Source organism: Lampris incognitus, chromosome 9 (genome assembly GCF_029633865.1).
Source record: "Lampris incognitus isolate fLamInc1 chromosome 9, fLamInc1.hap2, whole genome shotgun sequence".
Classification (NCBI taxonomy): Eukaryota; Metazoa; Chordata; class Actinopteri; order Lampriformes; family Lampridae; genus Lampris; species Lampris incognitus.
Window position 1 is genome coordinate 28,179,431 of NC_079219.1, and position 15,686 is coordinate 28,195,116.

Here is a 15,686-nt window from a genome sequence, read left to right on the forward strand (position 1 = left end):
GCGGACCACTGTTAATCCAGGTGTGCAGAATGGGGAGAAGGAGAGGGATGGAAGATGTTTTTGGGAGGCCGCAGGGGATGAGGGTCAGAGGAGGAGAGCAAAAGGGGTTGGGAGAAAAGACAGGGACTGAGCATTGAGAGAGGCCAAGATGAGAGAAACTGGGTGAGGTGGGGGATGCAGGGAGGGGGACAAGTGAGACGAGTGTGTGTGTGTGTGTGTGTGTGTGTGCGTGTGGAAGGGGGGATGGAGAACAGTCGTGGAAAAAACATTAGGGCGAGGCAGAAATACGGCAAACGAGAGTGAGAAATGGAAATAGCGAGTGCGACGAAGAATGGGAAGAGCGTTTGGAAAGCAATTCACGGCCAGTTGTCCCGCTAACGCAGTGCGCTGTGTCTGCAGCCTCTCAAGCATGCCACGACTGGCACTGATTTTTAATGTGATCGGTACGTAGTCTTTTATGTCATGTAAAATTGGGAGATGTAACCCCTGCAGAATATGACCGGATGTTCCTGTCGCCTGTACGTACATTGCGTTTCATGTTGCACATGTGAATGTGGACAAGGCCATCCTTTTTGTCTCCCTCTCTATCAACAGAAGAAAAACATGCAAGCATGCATGCAGACAAACAGGTGCTCAAAAAAACATAAACACTTCCCCAGCCACATCATCTCCCCATTTCCCCTATAAAAACAAAGCCCAGTGAAAAGCCGGCCTGTTAAACGTCATATGGTGGACTACTCCAAGTGTGTTAAGCACACAAAGCAGCTGCCTCAATATGCTCTCTCTCTCACTCACTCACTCTATCACGCTATCACTTTCTCTCTCTCTATCTCTCTCCCTCACTCTCTCTCTCACCTGCTCTCACTCTCACGCTATCTCTTTCTCTATCTCTCTCACTCTTTCTCATCTCTCTCTTTCCCTCTCGCTCGCCCTCTCTGTCTCTCTCCCTCTCTCACTCACCCTCTCTCTCTTCCGTGTGTTCGTGCCAGGTGGGGAAGAGCGTTTTGTGCCCGTGCTGCCATGCCCATGCGAGCCCGTGAGTGCGTACCCGTGTCAGCCAGGCAGCTCTCCGCAGAGCTTGCTTAACTAAGATTAATTGCACCTAATCCACTGTGCCAGGTGGAACATGGTCCGCGGCACGCGTGCTTTCGCACTCACACACTACAGATGCACACAAATGGACGCACACTTCCCATTATAGCTTTGCTGTTGGAAATTAGCCCCTCGCCTCTTCGGACACCCTGGACCAGACCGCGACTCGATACCACCATTTACTCCCTAGCAACACACACATTCATCACTGCCGTCTCATTCCAACAGATGAGACGCACGGGCGGACAGACAGTCGCTCTCTCACACAACCTGTGCCAGCTGACCTTGACAACGGAGAAAGAGTGCGAGTTTGTGCGTATGTGTTACGGGGGCTGTTTGTCCTCATTTTTCTTGAGAGAGGGAAAAGAAGACAATCAAGCCAATGGAATTCATTGCCCGTAGCATTCATATCCGAGCTACAGTACGTTTCCAGTCAGAATGGGCTGTGCGCATGCGTGTGTGTGTGTGTGTGTGTGTGTATATGTATATGTGTGTTTTGGTGTGTTTGTGTTTGTGTGGGCATGTGCAACACGAGGCAGTATGGAGTTTTGATAAGAGGGTGCAGGCTTTGCAGTGTCCATGTAGGCATGCTTTCTCATCTCCAGTCACTCTCTACACCAGGCTGATATGCGCCCCACCGGGGAGATTTGTCATGCACATGAACACACACACACACACACACACACACACACACACACACACACACACACACACACACACGCATGCATGCATGCACAACGACCTGCATGCACACAGAATTGGCCTCAAAGCAAGTCATTTTCATAGATGCAAAACAAGTAAGTAAATTAACCCCCCCCCCCCATCTCCTGTTTGGCTATTACCATCTTTCACTGTCTTTCTCTCCCTCACTCTCCCTTCTCCTCTTCACCCCCCTCCCACTGCTCACCCTCTTTCTCTGTCCATCTCAATCATAAATATATTATTGATGACGAGCAGTGGCACTCGCGGTGTCAGTGGCGGCGTAGTCATGCTTATTTCTAGTGTCATTGACACTGGGTCTGACCACAGGTAGCTTTGTTCTCTGCTGTGTGTGTGTGTGTGTGTGTGTGTGTGTGTGTGTGTGTGTGTGTGTGTGTGTGTGTGTGTGTGTGTGCACGCACGTATGCATGTCCCTAATGCACACACTGGCCACATAGTATCAACAGCGGTGAGTGTTGCCTTGGAGCCATTATCGTACCGTACAATACCTGCCTAAAAACAGCTGCTGAGTCAGCCTTATCCTCGTCTGGTGCATGTGTGTATTTGTGAGACTGCATGTTTGTTTGTGTGTGGCAGGTGCTGAGGAGAAATAAAGAGATGGTGAACAGATAAAAGATTCAATCCGGGCCTTACGTAGGTTGCATTTATGAGCTCACTCAAGGGCAGTATCTCTTAGCTCGGGGCCTAATTGGCATATTGTATTGTGGCAGTGGGATAAAACAAGCCAGGCTAATGGATGTGAGTGAGACAGCAAACTAGCAAGTTGTTGAAAATTTCATTTGAGCTGGCTGCTATGCGGGGGAGAGAGCAGGATTTTCAGACGATTTTCAGACACTTTCCATCAATGCCTCATTTTCCCATAGAATCTATGCTAAACACAGGGGAGTGGGCAGGATGGGTGCAGACAGTGTTATGCATTGTTAGAATGTCCCATTTTTGCACAATTGCTTACTTTTTTTGGCTGTGCATTTGGAAATGTCAAATTTTGATGTGACCACTTTTAAATCCTAATCAAGACTTTTAAGAAAAGTTCTTGGGTTTCGTCTAATATTCTCAAAAATAACTTTGCATCCTGCTTTTTTTTCTGTTCCTGCTGTTGGCAGATGTCCTCGCTGTGGATGTTGTAGTGCTGGACAATATGACAGAAAATACTGCTACAAAAATTTACCCATCAGACGATAGTGATCACTGTATTTACAAAAATACTATTTGTCAGGCTTAATGGATGAATTTTGCATACCAGGAGGATTGCCATGAATTGTACATCGGGGTAACCAAACAGCCTCTGGTGAGGAGGATGACACAGCACAGGAGAGCTACCTTGACAGGCCAGGCATGCATCAAGACCATTTATAATGTTTTTGTTTTTTTTCTCCCCAATTGCACTTAACCAATTACTCCACTCTTCCAAGCCATCCCAGTCGCTGCTCCAGCCCCTCTGCCAATCTGGGGAGGGCTGCAGACTACCACGTGGAAGGATCACAGTATTCCCCTCAGTTCCCCCTCCTCCCTGAACAGGTGCCCTGATCAACTAGAGGAAGCGCTAGTGCAACAACCAGGACACATACCTACATTTGGCTTCCCACCCACAGACACGGCCAATTGGGTCTTTAGGGATGCCCAATCAAGGCGATGGTAACACGGGGATTCAAACCGGTGATCCTTGTGTTGGTAGGCAACGGAATAGACCGCTACGCCACCTGGACGCCCCTCAATTTATAATGTGCTTTTAACAAGCAGGATTGGTACACTTAACTATAAAACAAGTACATCACAAATGATCAGAAGTGGGAGTGAAGTTTGTGTGTGTGTGTGTGGGGGGGGGCTCAGACTGCAGCAGTGGCTGAATGTTGGCAGATTCCTGAAATTTATTTTCCTGTGTGTGCTTGCTTGCTTGTGTGCATGTGTGTATCAGCGCACACACACACACACACACACACGCACACACAAACTTTGATATGAGAGCCCATGGCAAGAGCACAGCAGTCTGCAGAAGAGGCAAGAGGCTGACAAACTGTAACCGAGAGTTAGGGTTGGTGGTTAGTGGTGCTGAATAGATGGGTCTTGAATCTTGACTCGGCTCAGGGGATTAGAGTCTGCGATGGATGCACACAGCAGCAGTGAGTTAGAACAATACAGGGGTCGGGTACATTGCTTATGCCGACTCATCCAAACAATGGGCAGCGTAGGGTCTTGTTTGATTTTTTTGGGGGGCCCCCCTTTTCTCCCCAATTGTACTCGTCCAATTATCCCACTCTTCCGAGCCGTCCCAGTCACTGCTGCACCCCCTCTGCTGATCCGGGGGGGGGGGGCTGCAGACTACCATGTGTCTCCTCCAATACATGTGGAGTCACCAGCTACTTCTTTTCACCTGACAGTGAGGAGTTTTGCCAGGCGGACGTAGTGCGTGGGAGGATCACACCATTCCCCCAGTTCCCCCTCCCCCTAAACCCCGACCGACTAGAGGAGGCGCTAGTGCAGCGACTAAGATACATGCCCACATCCGGCTCCCCACCCACAGACACAGCCAATTATATCTGTAGTGACACCCAACCAAGCCGGCGGTAACACGGGGATTCAAACTGACGATCCCCATGTTGGTAGGCAATGGAATAGACTGCTACGCTACCGGGATGCCCGTTATTTGATTATTTCAAAGCCTAAGTACTCAAAGACTCCCAAGTGTGTTTTCATTCAGGGGTTTTTAAAATATTGAGGTAATAACATTTTTTTTTTACGTTTATGGGCACTACTGGCCAAATAAGAAGTAATTTAAGACTGCCAGCAAACTCAGCAATGCCATCAGTCATTTGTGATGGCTAGATTTTCTGTTTTTCAGTTGTGACAAATGGACTTCTGTCGACCTTGTGAAGTTCCTGATGGACAAATGAAACACAAAATTTTTTCCTTCTGATGTGCCAATAGCTAAAAATGTGATGTCATTGCTTACTAAGTGTAGAGAGCAACTTCTGAGTTTTCTGAAGTTCTTTGAAGCTGCTATAGTTTGGGTATAGACAGCGAGCGAGAGAGAGAGAGAGAGATCAAATAGCCTATTTCTGTGTAAAGTAAAAGAGTTGTTTTTCAGAATGGAATGAGTCACATGTCTAGCTTCATTTTTTTATTTTGACACCCCCCCCCTTTTCTCCCCAATTGTATCTGGCCAATTGCCCTACTCTTTCGAGCCATCCTAATCTCTACTCCACCCCCTCTGCCGATCTGGGGAGGGCTGCAGACTACCACGTCTCCTCTGATACATGTGGAGTCTCCAGCCGCTTCTTTTCACCTGACAGTGAGGAGTTTCGCCAGGGGGACCTAGCGCGTGGGAGGATCACGCTATTCCCCCCAGTCCCCCCCCCTCTGAGCAGGCACCCCAATCGACCAGAGGAGGCGCTAGTGCAGCGACAAGGACACATACCCACATCTGGCTTCCCACCCACAGACATGGCCAGTTGTGCCTTTAGGGATGCCCAAACAAGCCGGAGGTAACACAGGGATTCGAACCAGGATCCCGAAGTTGGTAGGCAATGGTGTAGACTGCCACACCACCCAGACGCCCCCTAGGTTCATTTCAAGATGTTATGATTTCCCATTCACCCAACCAAGGAAATGTGAAAGGCCATCAGATGCCATGCCCAACACAGTTTTATGAAATTCAAACATTTTGCACCAGTTTGTTATATTATTCATCTGCTCAGCTCAACTGGACATAAGCTATAAATTAAAACGTGTGAAATGTGGCAAACATAACAAAGGCAAGTCGTCCGTGACCCATCAACATGGCCTTGCAAATGTTGTCTGACAGACTCGAAAGAATAGATACATACTCCCGTTCAGTTCCACATACTCCCGTAAAGTGCCACACAAACATTGGTTAATACACACACACACACACACACATACACACACACACACACACACACACACACACTCCCATGTTGCCTCCACTGTTGTAGAGATGTTGTGCCCTGCAGCAATGTGCAATGTCTGATGCAGCTGTCTGATGTGATAGTTTAGGTAATCTCTTTGGTTCATTGAACATACAAACCCACAACACACACAGCACAACAATATTTAATGCAAACACATATACACCTTTTGGATGCAGGTTCATTATTCTACTGCTCTAAGGCTAGCTCCAACTAGTAAAAAAAACCCATACGCTTAACTTGACTGTACAATACACATTTTATAGCATCTTCACTCATTCATTCTTGCGCTCTTCCTACCTACCGTTCAGCTGTGCTGCACACAGTCTCACATCCCTCTCTGGCACAAGCAATGTTACCTCTTTTTCCCTTTCCTCTTTGCACGCACACCTCTGCATTTTGGGCACACATTCAAACACTAATCCTCTCACAGCCTCACACACATTTTCTGTCCCTTTCCTCGCATGCACACACACACACACACACACACACACACACACACACACACACACACACACACACACACACACACACACACACACAAAATCCAGTGTCACTAACAGAATGGGTAGACTCATTCCCTGCCTGGCCCCGGGGGTGAGATTGATTGATAGGAAAGGCAGCAGGTCAGTAGAAATGAGTTAGGAATAGCAAACTGCAGCGGGCTCTCCCACAGCTGCACCTTGATGATATTGTTAAATTGGCTATTCCCTGACTAATGACACTATTGTGTCCACAGAGTATTACTGGCTATGTTGCTAGCCTGACAATGTTTGGTATGGTACTCTTAAACTAGCTTGCCAAGGTTGCTCCGGCATTTTGTCTCGTACTTGACCAGGATGCTTGATGCATGGTGGGACTTCTGCAGACTTTGCACTTTGGGCTGTGCCACTTAGTTTAAGTGTCTGGAAAGAAAAGGTAAAATTGGTACAAAGCAAATCCCAGATAACTACCCAGTGCTGTAAGCACAACACTAACTTGCTTAGTGTCTAGCCAACATACATCCACCTCATGTGTACTGATGAAACTCACTAGCACACGGCGTGTTCCGCTTCCAGTGTGGCAAGAGGGCGGCGCAAAATCATATTTGCAGCAGCCTCACCCAGTAATGGTGAGGGAAGATGGCAGTGCGAATTCACGCTTGCAGCAGCCTTATCCAGTACCGCCCATGACATGTTTGACCACGTCTGCATCTAAGTTTGTCTTTGTTTGATGGCTGGGACAGCTGGCGCTGGATTGGCTGGGCGAGCTTGATCTGCTGCACCCTGTGGGCCCAGGGACCACGGCCCAGCCTGGAGCTGTGCCTGAAGCGGTAACGCTGAGGGCGGTCTGACAGGACGCGGAAGAGGGGCAGGCTAAGCTAACTGCTAGCCCATGCAGACTGGCAGTTCCGATAGTCATCCGGGCTGGCATTCGTTCTCTTGGTGATTTTTTTTTTTTTTTTTTTTAGTTGAGATATATGTGTTAGTTTGGATATATTTGCTCTTGTAGTTCTCGGATATGTGTTTTTGACTTTGTGTTGCACTGCTGTGGGCTGGAGGAAACGATGTTTCGTTTCATTTCATGTGCACAGGTGCATGAAATGAAACGACAAATTGTGTTTCTGATTCTGAAGTGTTTCTGATTCTGATGTCGTTAATCCTTCTCTCATGTACTCTTCTCTCATGCATGCTTTTCTCTCATACACACACAAGCACATGCATAGGCTTTTTCTTTTTCCTTTTTTTTTTCCATGCAAGTTTTGTTGAGCAGACTTGTACATAGTCAGACATACTCACACCTGGGAGCTGCCCGCCGCAACCCCAGTCAGCTGCTATCGGCCACTAAGCACCTCCATGGGAGCTCAGGGTTAAGTGTTTTGCTAAAGGGCATCTGTCCGGTAGTTTAGGGAAGGAAAACATCACTCATTCACTTAGCCCCCAACAGATTTTCCAAAGTAGTGCAGGTATCTTCACCAGCTTTACCCTGTAAAAAGGCTGCTTTTCTAGTCGTTGGTCCCACATTTGTTCGTATCCTCTCTCTCTCACTCTCTCTCACTCTCTATCGCTCACATCTCCCTCTGTCTCTCTGTCTCTCTCTCGCTCTATCTCTCCCTCTCTCTCCTCTGTCCTCACATACAGCTCATGCATACGTGTGTGTGTGTGTGTGTGTGTGTTAGTGTGTGTGTGTGTGTGTGTGTGTGTGTGTGTGTATGAGCTGAAATTGAGTTGAAAAGCTGTTCATCACTTTCACTCTATTGTGACCACTGTTGTGCCCACTGTCACATTAAGTTAACTGTGTAGTGACTGTTGTGACTCTGACAAGGAGGCTGTTTGTTGACATCAAACGGGGATGCACAACCGTTTTTGTATTGGAAGTTATTCAGTGGTGGTCCATATCCCGCCTCCCCTCCAGCAGGCAGACACACACACACACACACACACACACACACACACACACACACACACACACACACAAGAGTTGTCAAAAATGTACACACACGCGTGCACACACACACACACACACACACATACACACACACACCGGGCATAATTTTCTCATCACCCTCAGTCATGTCTTACAGCTTTTTATGATGGTTATACTGCAGGAAATAGTTCTTTTTTATGAACAAACGAATGAGATCCCAGTGGCATTTACAAGCCTCCGTTCTCTCTATTCGATCTGTGGTCAGCTGACCGGCTAGTCTGTTTTCTTGCTGCACCCTCTGAAATCTCTGACTTGCTCTCTGACTTCACGTCTGCTGGTTTGTCTGCATTTACCTTTGCCAGGTCGATAAGATGCTTGCTCGCTCTGGCTCCTTGGTTGTGCATCTATCTGTCTCATCTTTCTGTCAGTGTGTTTTAAGTCTGCCTATTCACTCTTAGTTGCCCTCCAGGTGAAGGGTGAGAAACGGACACATGGGCTCAACACCAGTCAGTCTCCCCGCAGACAGACACAGATGGGGTAACAGAATGAATGGTGAATTGGGTACTTAAGCACACAGACACCAAGGGAGTCAGGTGAACTGGTCCCTTGTGGAGATGGTGTGTTTGGTGGACTGAAGCCTTCAGAGGTGGGGAATCAGGTGATTTGGCAGACTGGTCCTCATGCAGAAGATGACCTGAGCGTCTGTCCCTCAGTTAGGTCCGGGTGTCCTGGAGTACCAATATATATCTCATCAATATACACATGCTGACAGTCATTTCCACTTTTTCTCTCTGGCTCTACCACACACCCACACCCACACAACCTACACACACAGACATATCACCTCCTCTCTCTTCTCATTCTCTCTTTGCTTCTCATACTCCATTATAACACTTAGAATTAGAGAGACTCCACTTATACACTGTACACCTAGTCCATAGAGAGACATACACTCGCACAGATTCTTACCCAGAAATAGACCACACATACACAGGCTGTCCTCTGGTGGGTTTGCTGTTATACTTGAGGATCCACAATATTACCAAAGGGTACACACACACACACACACTCGCACAAAGAGTGACAGATGCCCCCAGACACCTAATTTTCTCTTCCTTCCGCAATTACAGTCTCCAAATTATCACTCATTACTGTCTCCCTCCTCCCTCTCATCTCCCTCATTTCTTCTTCTGCCTCCCTGCTCTGCTTCCTCCCTCTCCTCTCTATCTCCTCTGAGTGGATGAACAGTTAAAACCACACATCCTCTCCTTGTGGTAAAAGGATTGTGAACACCACCCTTTGGGTTAACTTGAAAACCTGTCTGCCCTCGTCCCTTAACTCTAAACCCAGACTTTTAAAATGTAACATGATTTTTATCGTTGGGGGAGAACGCATCTCAGCTCTACCCTCCACTTTGTCTGTCCCTCCTCTCTGCCTCTTCCTTCACTTCAGAATCGAGCATCAGCCAATTGTAAGCTGTAGAAATTTATTTTCGTGCGTGCGTGCGTCTCTCAGTTGGGGAGCCAGTAGGAAATACCTTCATTGTGGGGGAAAAGTTACACTTCATTACACAACCTAAATCAACTATGATGTTCACGTGGACCACCACTGTGGACCGCCATTCCCAAAAACTGAGGTCTCTGCTAACATTAGCTCAATATGGGATCAGACTTCTGGCTGGGACCATTTGAGATGTGAATAGGTTGTGGCTTAGATCCCATGCTACTTTACATAAAATGCTGTCAAGGGTCAAATTTTGCCTGTTATGAAAAGGGGGGTTAAGAAATGCCAACCCCCATCACTGGTAATTTTGTATGCTTGTCCCCCTCTTTCTCCTCCTGTCTTTTTCTTCCTCTTCCTCCAGCCTTTCTCCTACTCCTCTCTTTTCCTTCCCTTCATTTCTCCGTAACACCCCATTTATTCCCCCTGCACCTTTCTCCATCTTGCCTCTTTTTTTCTCACCTTCCTCTCCTCTTCCTGACACTCTTTCAGAAATTACCCCCAACCTTACTCCCCTCCAGCAAGTTGCCCTCCTTCTTTTTCTTCCTTTGCTCTGCTGCCTCCTTCTCTCCATTTTGTTCATGTTGACGGCCCCAGCATGAGAGTGATGTGCTTTACAGACTGAGGTCCGGGGGGGCCACAGCTGCCGAATAACACCCTGATTTATCACCCAACTCAAACCATTGTGCATGGAGACCCCATTTCTCTCTCACCCGCTTTGGCTGTTACTTACATCCAGCCAGGCAGGGCTGTTTGCATCACTGGTTGTGCATCTTTTAGGATGTGTCTGACGTAATGAAATGGTTCTGCCTTGTAATGTCTCCACCTCTCTCTCTCAATAGCTGGAGCCCTCCTGTTTGCCTGTGTATTTATCCAGCCTCTCTGCCACGATTTATTTACTGACAGAGGGAATGGAAGTGGGATCCGTGATTCTTGTTGAGGATATTTATTTATAAAGGTCCACCAGCACCATGTGATAGAGGGAGATAAAGCCTGTTTTTTCAGTTTCTCCTCCTCTTTCCTTCACATCCTTTTTGTGCAAATGTTCACCTTCAATCTCCTGTTTGTCACATCTTACAGCGTCCTCATCTGTACACTGCCCCAGTCCAGATGAGGACGAGCTATTGACTTCCAAAAAGCCGAGCAGATTTCAAGGAAGTTCATTCCAAATTTGATTATTCATTCTCTCATCCCTTGTTCCCTCTCTTTCTTTTTCTCCCTAGTCCAGTACCAGATGGAGATGATGCGTTCTCTGCGCCACGTCAACATCGACCATCTGCATGTGGGATGGTACCAGTCCACCTACTATGGGTCCTTTGTCAGCCGCGCTCTGCTCGACTCCCAGTTCAGCTACCAGCATGCCATTGAAGAGTCCGTGGTACTTATCTATGGTAAGCAGGTCTCAACTTGATAGATTAAGCAGCCACAGAGCAGTACCAATTTAAGATTATATATAGCTTGATTTTATACTTGATTTAAATTCTAGACGCTCAAATTAATTTAAGTCAAGTCAATTTTATTTGTATTGCCCCATATCACAAATTACAAATTTGCCTCAAGGGGCTTTACAGCAACACAACACCCTGTCCTTAGACCATCGCATCGAATAAGGAACAACTCCCTAACCAGCTGCTTACTGAGTTGCAAATGGCCAGTCCAATATGGCCCAGGACTGTATCCTCCCTTGAATGACATACATTAACTAAAATATTTTGTTGATTTTTATACACTACTATAGTCCTCAATGGAAGGCCATTATAACCTCATTTATGGTCACTAAGTCTGCCCAGAAATGCTTAGTTATGCCGCTGTATCTTAACATAAAACTCAAGTGATACTCAAGAGTTCAACAATATAACAGTTCTGTGTGAAGTAATTAAATGGATTACAACCAATGGGGGAGAAGCTAAAAGGGGAATACTTAAACTTGCATCTCCCAAATTATACAAAGCAAAAATAATAGAAACAATAAAACTCAGTAATAAAATGTTTCTGATTAGAATTTAGGAACTATATTAATCAACAGTTATCTTAGACCTTTAGAGAAAAATCTTTACTTTATATCTAGGCATTAAGCCAGAGTAAAGTTTGTTTAATCTTTTTAAGTTTATATGGGATAACTCAGACTTAAAGGAAAAGTGAACATATGGTCAAAATACAGTTAGAAAGATAGATTGTGACGTAAACTGATTAATGCAAATGATTGAAAATAAGGAGGTCAGGGCGTCCAGGTGGCGTGGCAGTCTATTCCGTTGCCTACCAACACATGGGTCGCCGGTCCGGATCCCCGTGTTACCGCCGGCTTGGTAAGCGTCCCTACAGACACAATTGGCCGTGTCTGCGGGTGGGAAGCCGGATGTGGGTATGTGTCCTGGTTACTGCACTAGCGCCTCCTCTGGTCAGTCGGGGCGCCTGTTCGGGGGGCAGGGAGAACTGGGGGGAATAGCGTGATCCTCTCATACGCTACGTCCCCCTGGCGAAACTCCTCACTGTCAGGTGAAGAGAAGCGGCTGGTGACTCCACATGTATGGGAGGAGACGTGTGGTAGTCTGCAGCCCTCCCCAGATTGGCAGGGGGGGTGGGGCAGCGACCGGGACAGCTTGGAAAATAGGGTAATTGACCAGATACAATTGGGGAGGGGGAAAAAGGGGGGGGGAGTCCAAAAAAAAGGAAGAAAATAAGGAGCTCATACAGCAAAGACATCAATTTCTGAAAGGCAGTTTTAAGTATCAATCAATCAGATTTTATTTGTATAGCACTTTTCATACAAACAAATGTAACACAAAGTGCTTCACACAATAAAACAATGAAATCAATAAAATCTCCCCCCACAAAAAATAAGAATTAATTAAAGTACAAGCAAGTTTAAAACTGAGTTAGTAAAATAAATAAAAGTGCCATAAACACTGATTAATTAAAAGTAACAACAGAGCAGAATATATAAAATAGCAAAATATATAAAACACTCACACACACACTATGAATTTAGCTGTAGGCTGTTTTAAAAAGTAAGGTTTTTAACCTGCTTTTAAATGTGTCCAGTGTAGGGGCCTCTCTCAGGTCCTCAGGCAGGGTGTTCCATCTACTTGGGGTGTAAATAGAAAATGCAGCTTCCCCTGCTCTAGACCTAGCACGAGGGATGGTTAAAAGACCACTGCCATTGGACCTGAGAGGTCTTGCTGGTTTATAAGGAATTAACGTGTCTTTTATACAGCGTGGTGCAAGGCGATTTAGTGCTTTGTATACAATTAAAAGAATTTTAAAATCAATTCTAGTTTTAACAGGGAGCCAATGAGAGATCTAAGAACAGTTGTAATGTGCTCATACTTTTTAGTTCTGGTGAGGACACATGCTGCCGCATTTTGAATTAATTGTAGTTGGCGCACAACTGATTTTGGGAGGCCGGTGAATAGTCCATTGCAGTAGTCTAGTCTACTTGTTATAAATGCATGGATTAATTTCTCACAGTCTGATATTGATAGAAAGCCCCTTAGTTTTTAAATATTTTTAAGATGGTAGAAGGCTGATCTTGTGAGATGATTGATGTGGCTCTTAAAATTTAGATCACTGTCTATGATTACACCAAGATTTCTAGCTTAGAATTAAGTAGAATTCCCGTATCTTCGTTGATTTCAAAAATGCCCCCATTGAAATTTTTTAATCACTCATGGAAATCCTGTGGCTTGCTTATGTAAATGCTCTGATGTCACACAAAAGGTTCAGCATACAGCGAGTTAGTCTCGAAGCATTTGGATTGCAGTCCGTTACATCAACTGGTTTTTTTTTTTGTGTGACAATTGTCCTGCACTAAAAGAAACTGTAAGTGTAATTTACAGTTGCTGCTTCTAAGTCACTCTGTCACTTTTTTTGCTGAAGTTTATTTTGACTTAAGTGTTTTGTCCCCTCTGTATCGAAGAGTGAGACAGGTGGAGTTTTTCCAACATCGAGCCTATATGACGGCATGCTTGGCTCTTCCAGCAGACTACAAAGCACCTCCTGGTGGCATTAGAGCAGCCATACAAAATCACAGAAAGTTGAATCAGTTCATCTGGACACAACATTTAGTGGGAGAAACATTTCATCACTCATCTAAGTGACTGTTAAGTGCTGGGAGGATTGCCGTTAACTTGTACATCAGGGAACCCAAACAGACCCCGGGGAAGAGGATAGCACAACACAGTATTTTTTATAAGGGTGGGGATACATGCAGTCAGTTGAGACTGAAGAGGTCACTTAGATGAGTGATGAAGCATTTCTCTCAATAAACGTTGTGTCCAGATGAACCGATTTAACTTTCTGTGAACACAGAAGAGCTAACACGTCAGGCCAGGACTCCACAGTCTACACCCATCTACAGGCCAGCGGCCACTCTTTCACTCTTTCAAGGATGAGGATGTGGACATCCTTGATAGGAAGGAACTCTGGTTTGAACAGGGAGTCAAAGAGGCCATCTATGTGACGAGGGAACAACCATCCCTGAGCCGGAGGGGGGGCTAAGAGTACATCTGTCGCCATCTTAACAATGCTGTGATTGTAACTATTCCCCAATCTTCTGTGAATAGTACACATGACCATTGTAACTCTAGTTAATGGTCATGCCAGTTTGTGTATGACGCCAATCATTGGTTTCGATGCAGCTGTTCTTTTTATAAGGTTGGAGGATACTTTCAGTCAGTTGAGACTGAAGAAGTCACTTAGGCGAGTGGTGAAACGTTTTTCCTACTAAACGTGTCCAGATGAACTGATTCAACTTTCTGCAATTTCCTTACCTGGATTATTGAGCATGCATAAATACAGCCAAACAAAATGCTTACAACAATCTGATAATAATAATAAACTTTATTTGTATGGCACCTTTCAAACATAAAATGCAGCTCAAAGTGCTTTACATTAAAAACAATGGAAACAATAAAACTCAACAACAATACAGATAAAATAAGTTTAAAGTAATAAAACACAGACCCAGGCAAAAAAACATAAAACAAGACAAGAAATAAGACCACAGTACAAGATAAAAAATAAGAATAAAAGAAATATAAAGTGGAATTAATTAAAAGCAAGAGCATAAAAATGGGTCTTGAGCTGATTCTTAAAACTATCTATGGACGTTGCTTCTCTTATTTGTTGGGGGAGTCTATTCTAAGCCATCAGTGCATAAAAAGAAAATGCTGCTTTGCCATACTTTTTGTAGTTCATTCTAGGGACGTAGAGCAGGCCAGCACCAGAGGATCTAAGAGAGCGGCCCGGAACATAATCAGATAAGCAGTCAGATAGGTATGAGGGTGCTAAACCATGTAGAGCTTTAAACACAAGTAAAATAATTTTAAAATCAATCCTCAATGCTACAGGAAGCCAGTGTAAAGATGCTAAAACTGGAGTAATGTGATCGCTTATCCTGGTTTTTGTTACGACCCTTGCTGCCGCATTCTACACTAGTTGCAGCCTATCGATACTCTTTGGGTAAACCAGTAAGAAGTGCATTGCAATAGTCTAGACACAAAGAGATAAAAGCATGTGTCACCTTTTTGGTGTCTTCCAGGGAGAGGTAGGGTCTAATTCTAGCAATATTTGTTAGGTGAAAAAAGGCACCCTTTGTAACATTGTTGATATGTGATTTAAAATCCAACTCGGAGTCAATGATGACACCCAGGTTTTTTTACTACAGTCTTATTCTGTTCAGCCAGATTTCCCATTCTACTTGTGGTCAAACATGCTCGACACTTTTCTTATGGACTGTCAATATTATGTGGTTACCTAGAATGGAGACTGATATTTTAAAAGCATCTTCGAAAACCTTGGTCTTCTTTGACTGTCAGGGAATTTTTGGAGTTGTCGGATGGTCTAATTTCTTGACAGTTTGGCCGTTCCTGGTAGGAAATCTCTCTGTGACACAGTTGTTAAAGCGCATCGATGCTGTGGGTTGTACACCAACACTTGATTTTAACCTGTCAGCCCAAGCCACTAGTAATGAGTTCCATGCTGAGTGCAAGCCAAGGCCATTACAATAGTTCCAGCAAAAAGTGCACTAGCCCAAGTTGAGTT

At 45.2% G+C, this 15,686-nt stretch overlaps 1 protein-coding gene across 1 annotated transcript in view; it reads left to right on the forward strand.

Moving 5' to 3' along the window:
• Positions 1–15,686, forward strand: part of LOC130117791 (eukaryotic translation initiation factor 3 subunit H) — a 102,068-nt gene that overhangs the window by 42,132 nt on the left and 44,250 nt on the right. The window contains exon 3 of the mRNA XM_056286022.1: positions 10,868–11,035. Within this exon, the coding sequence (XP_056141997.1) occupies positions 10,868–11,035 (168 nt within the window). The remainder of the gene's footprint in view (positions 1–10,867; positions 11,036–15,686) is intronic.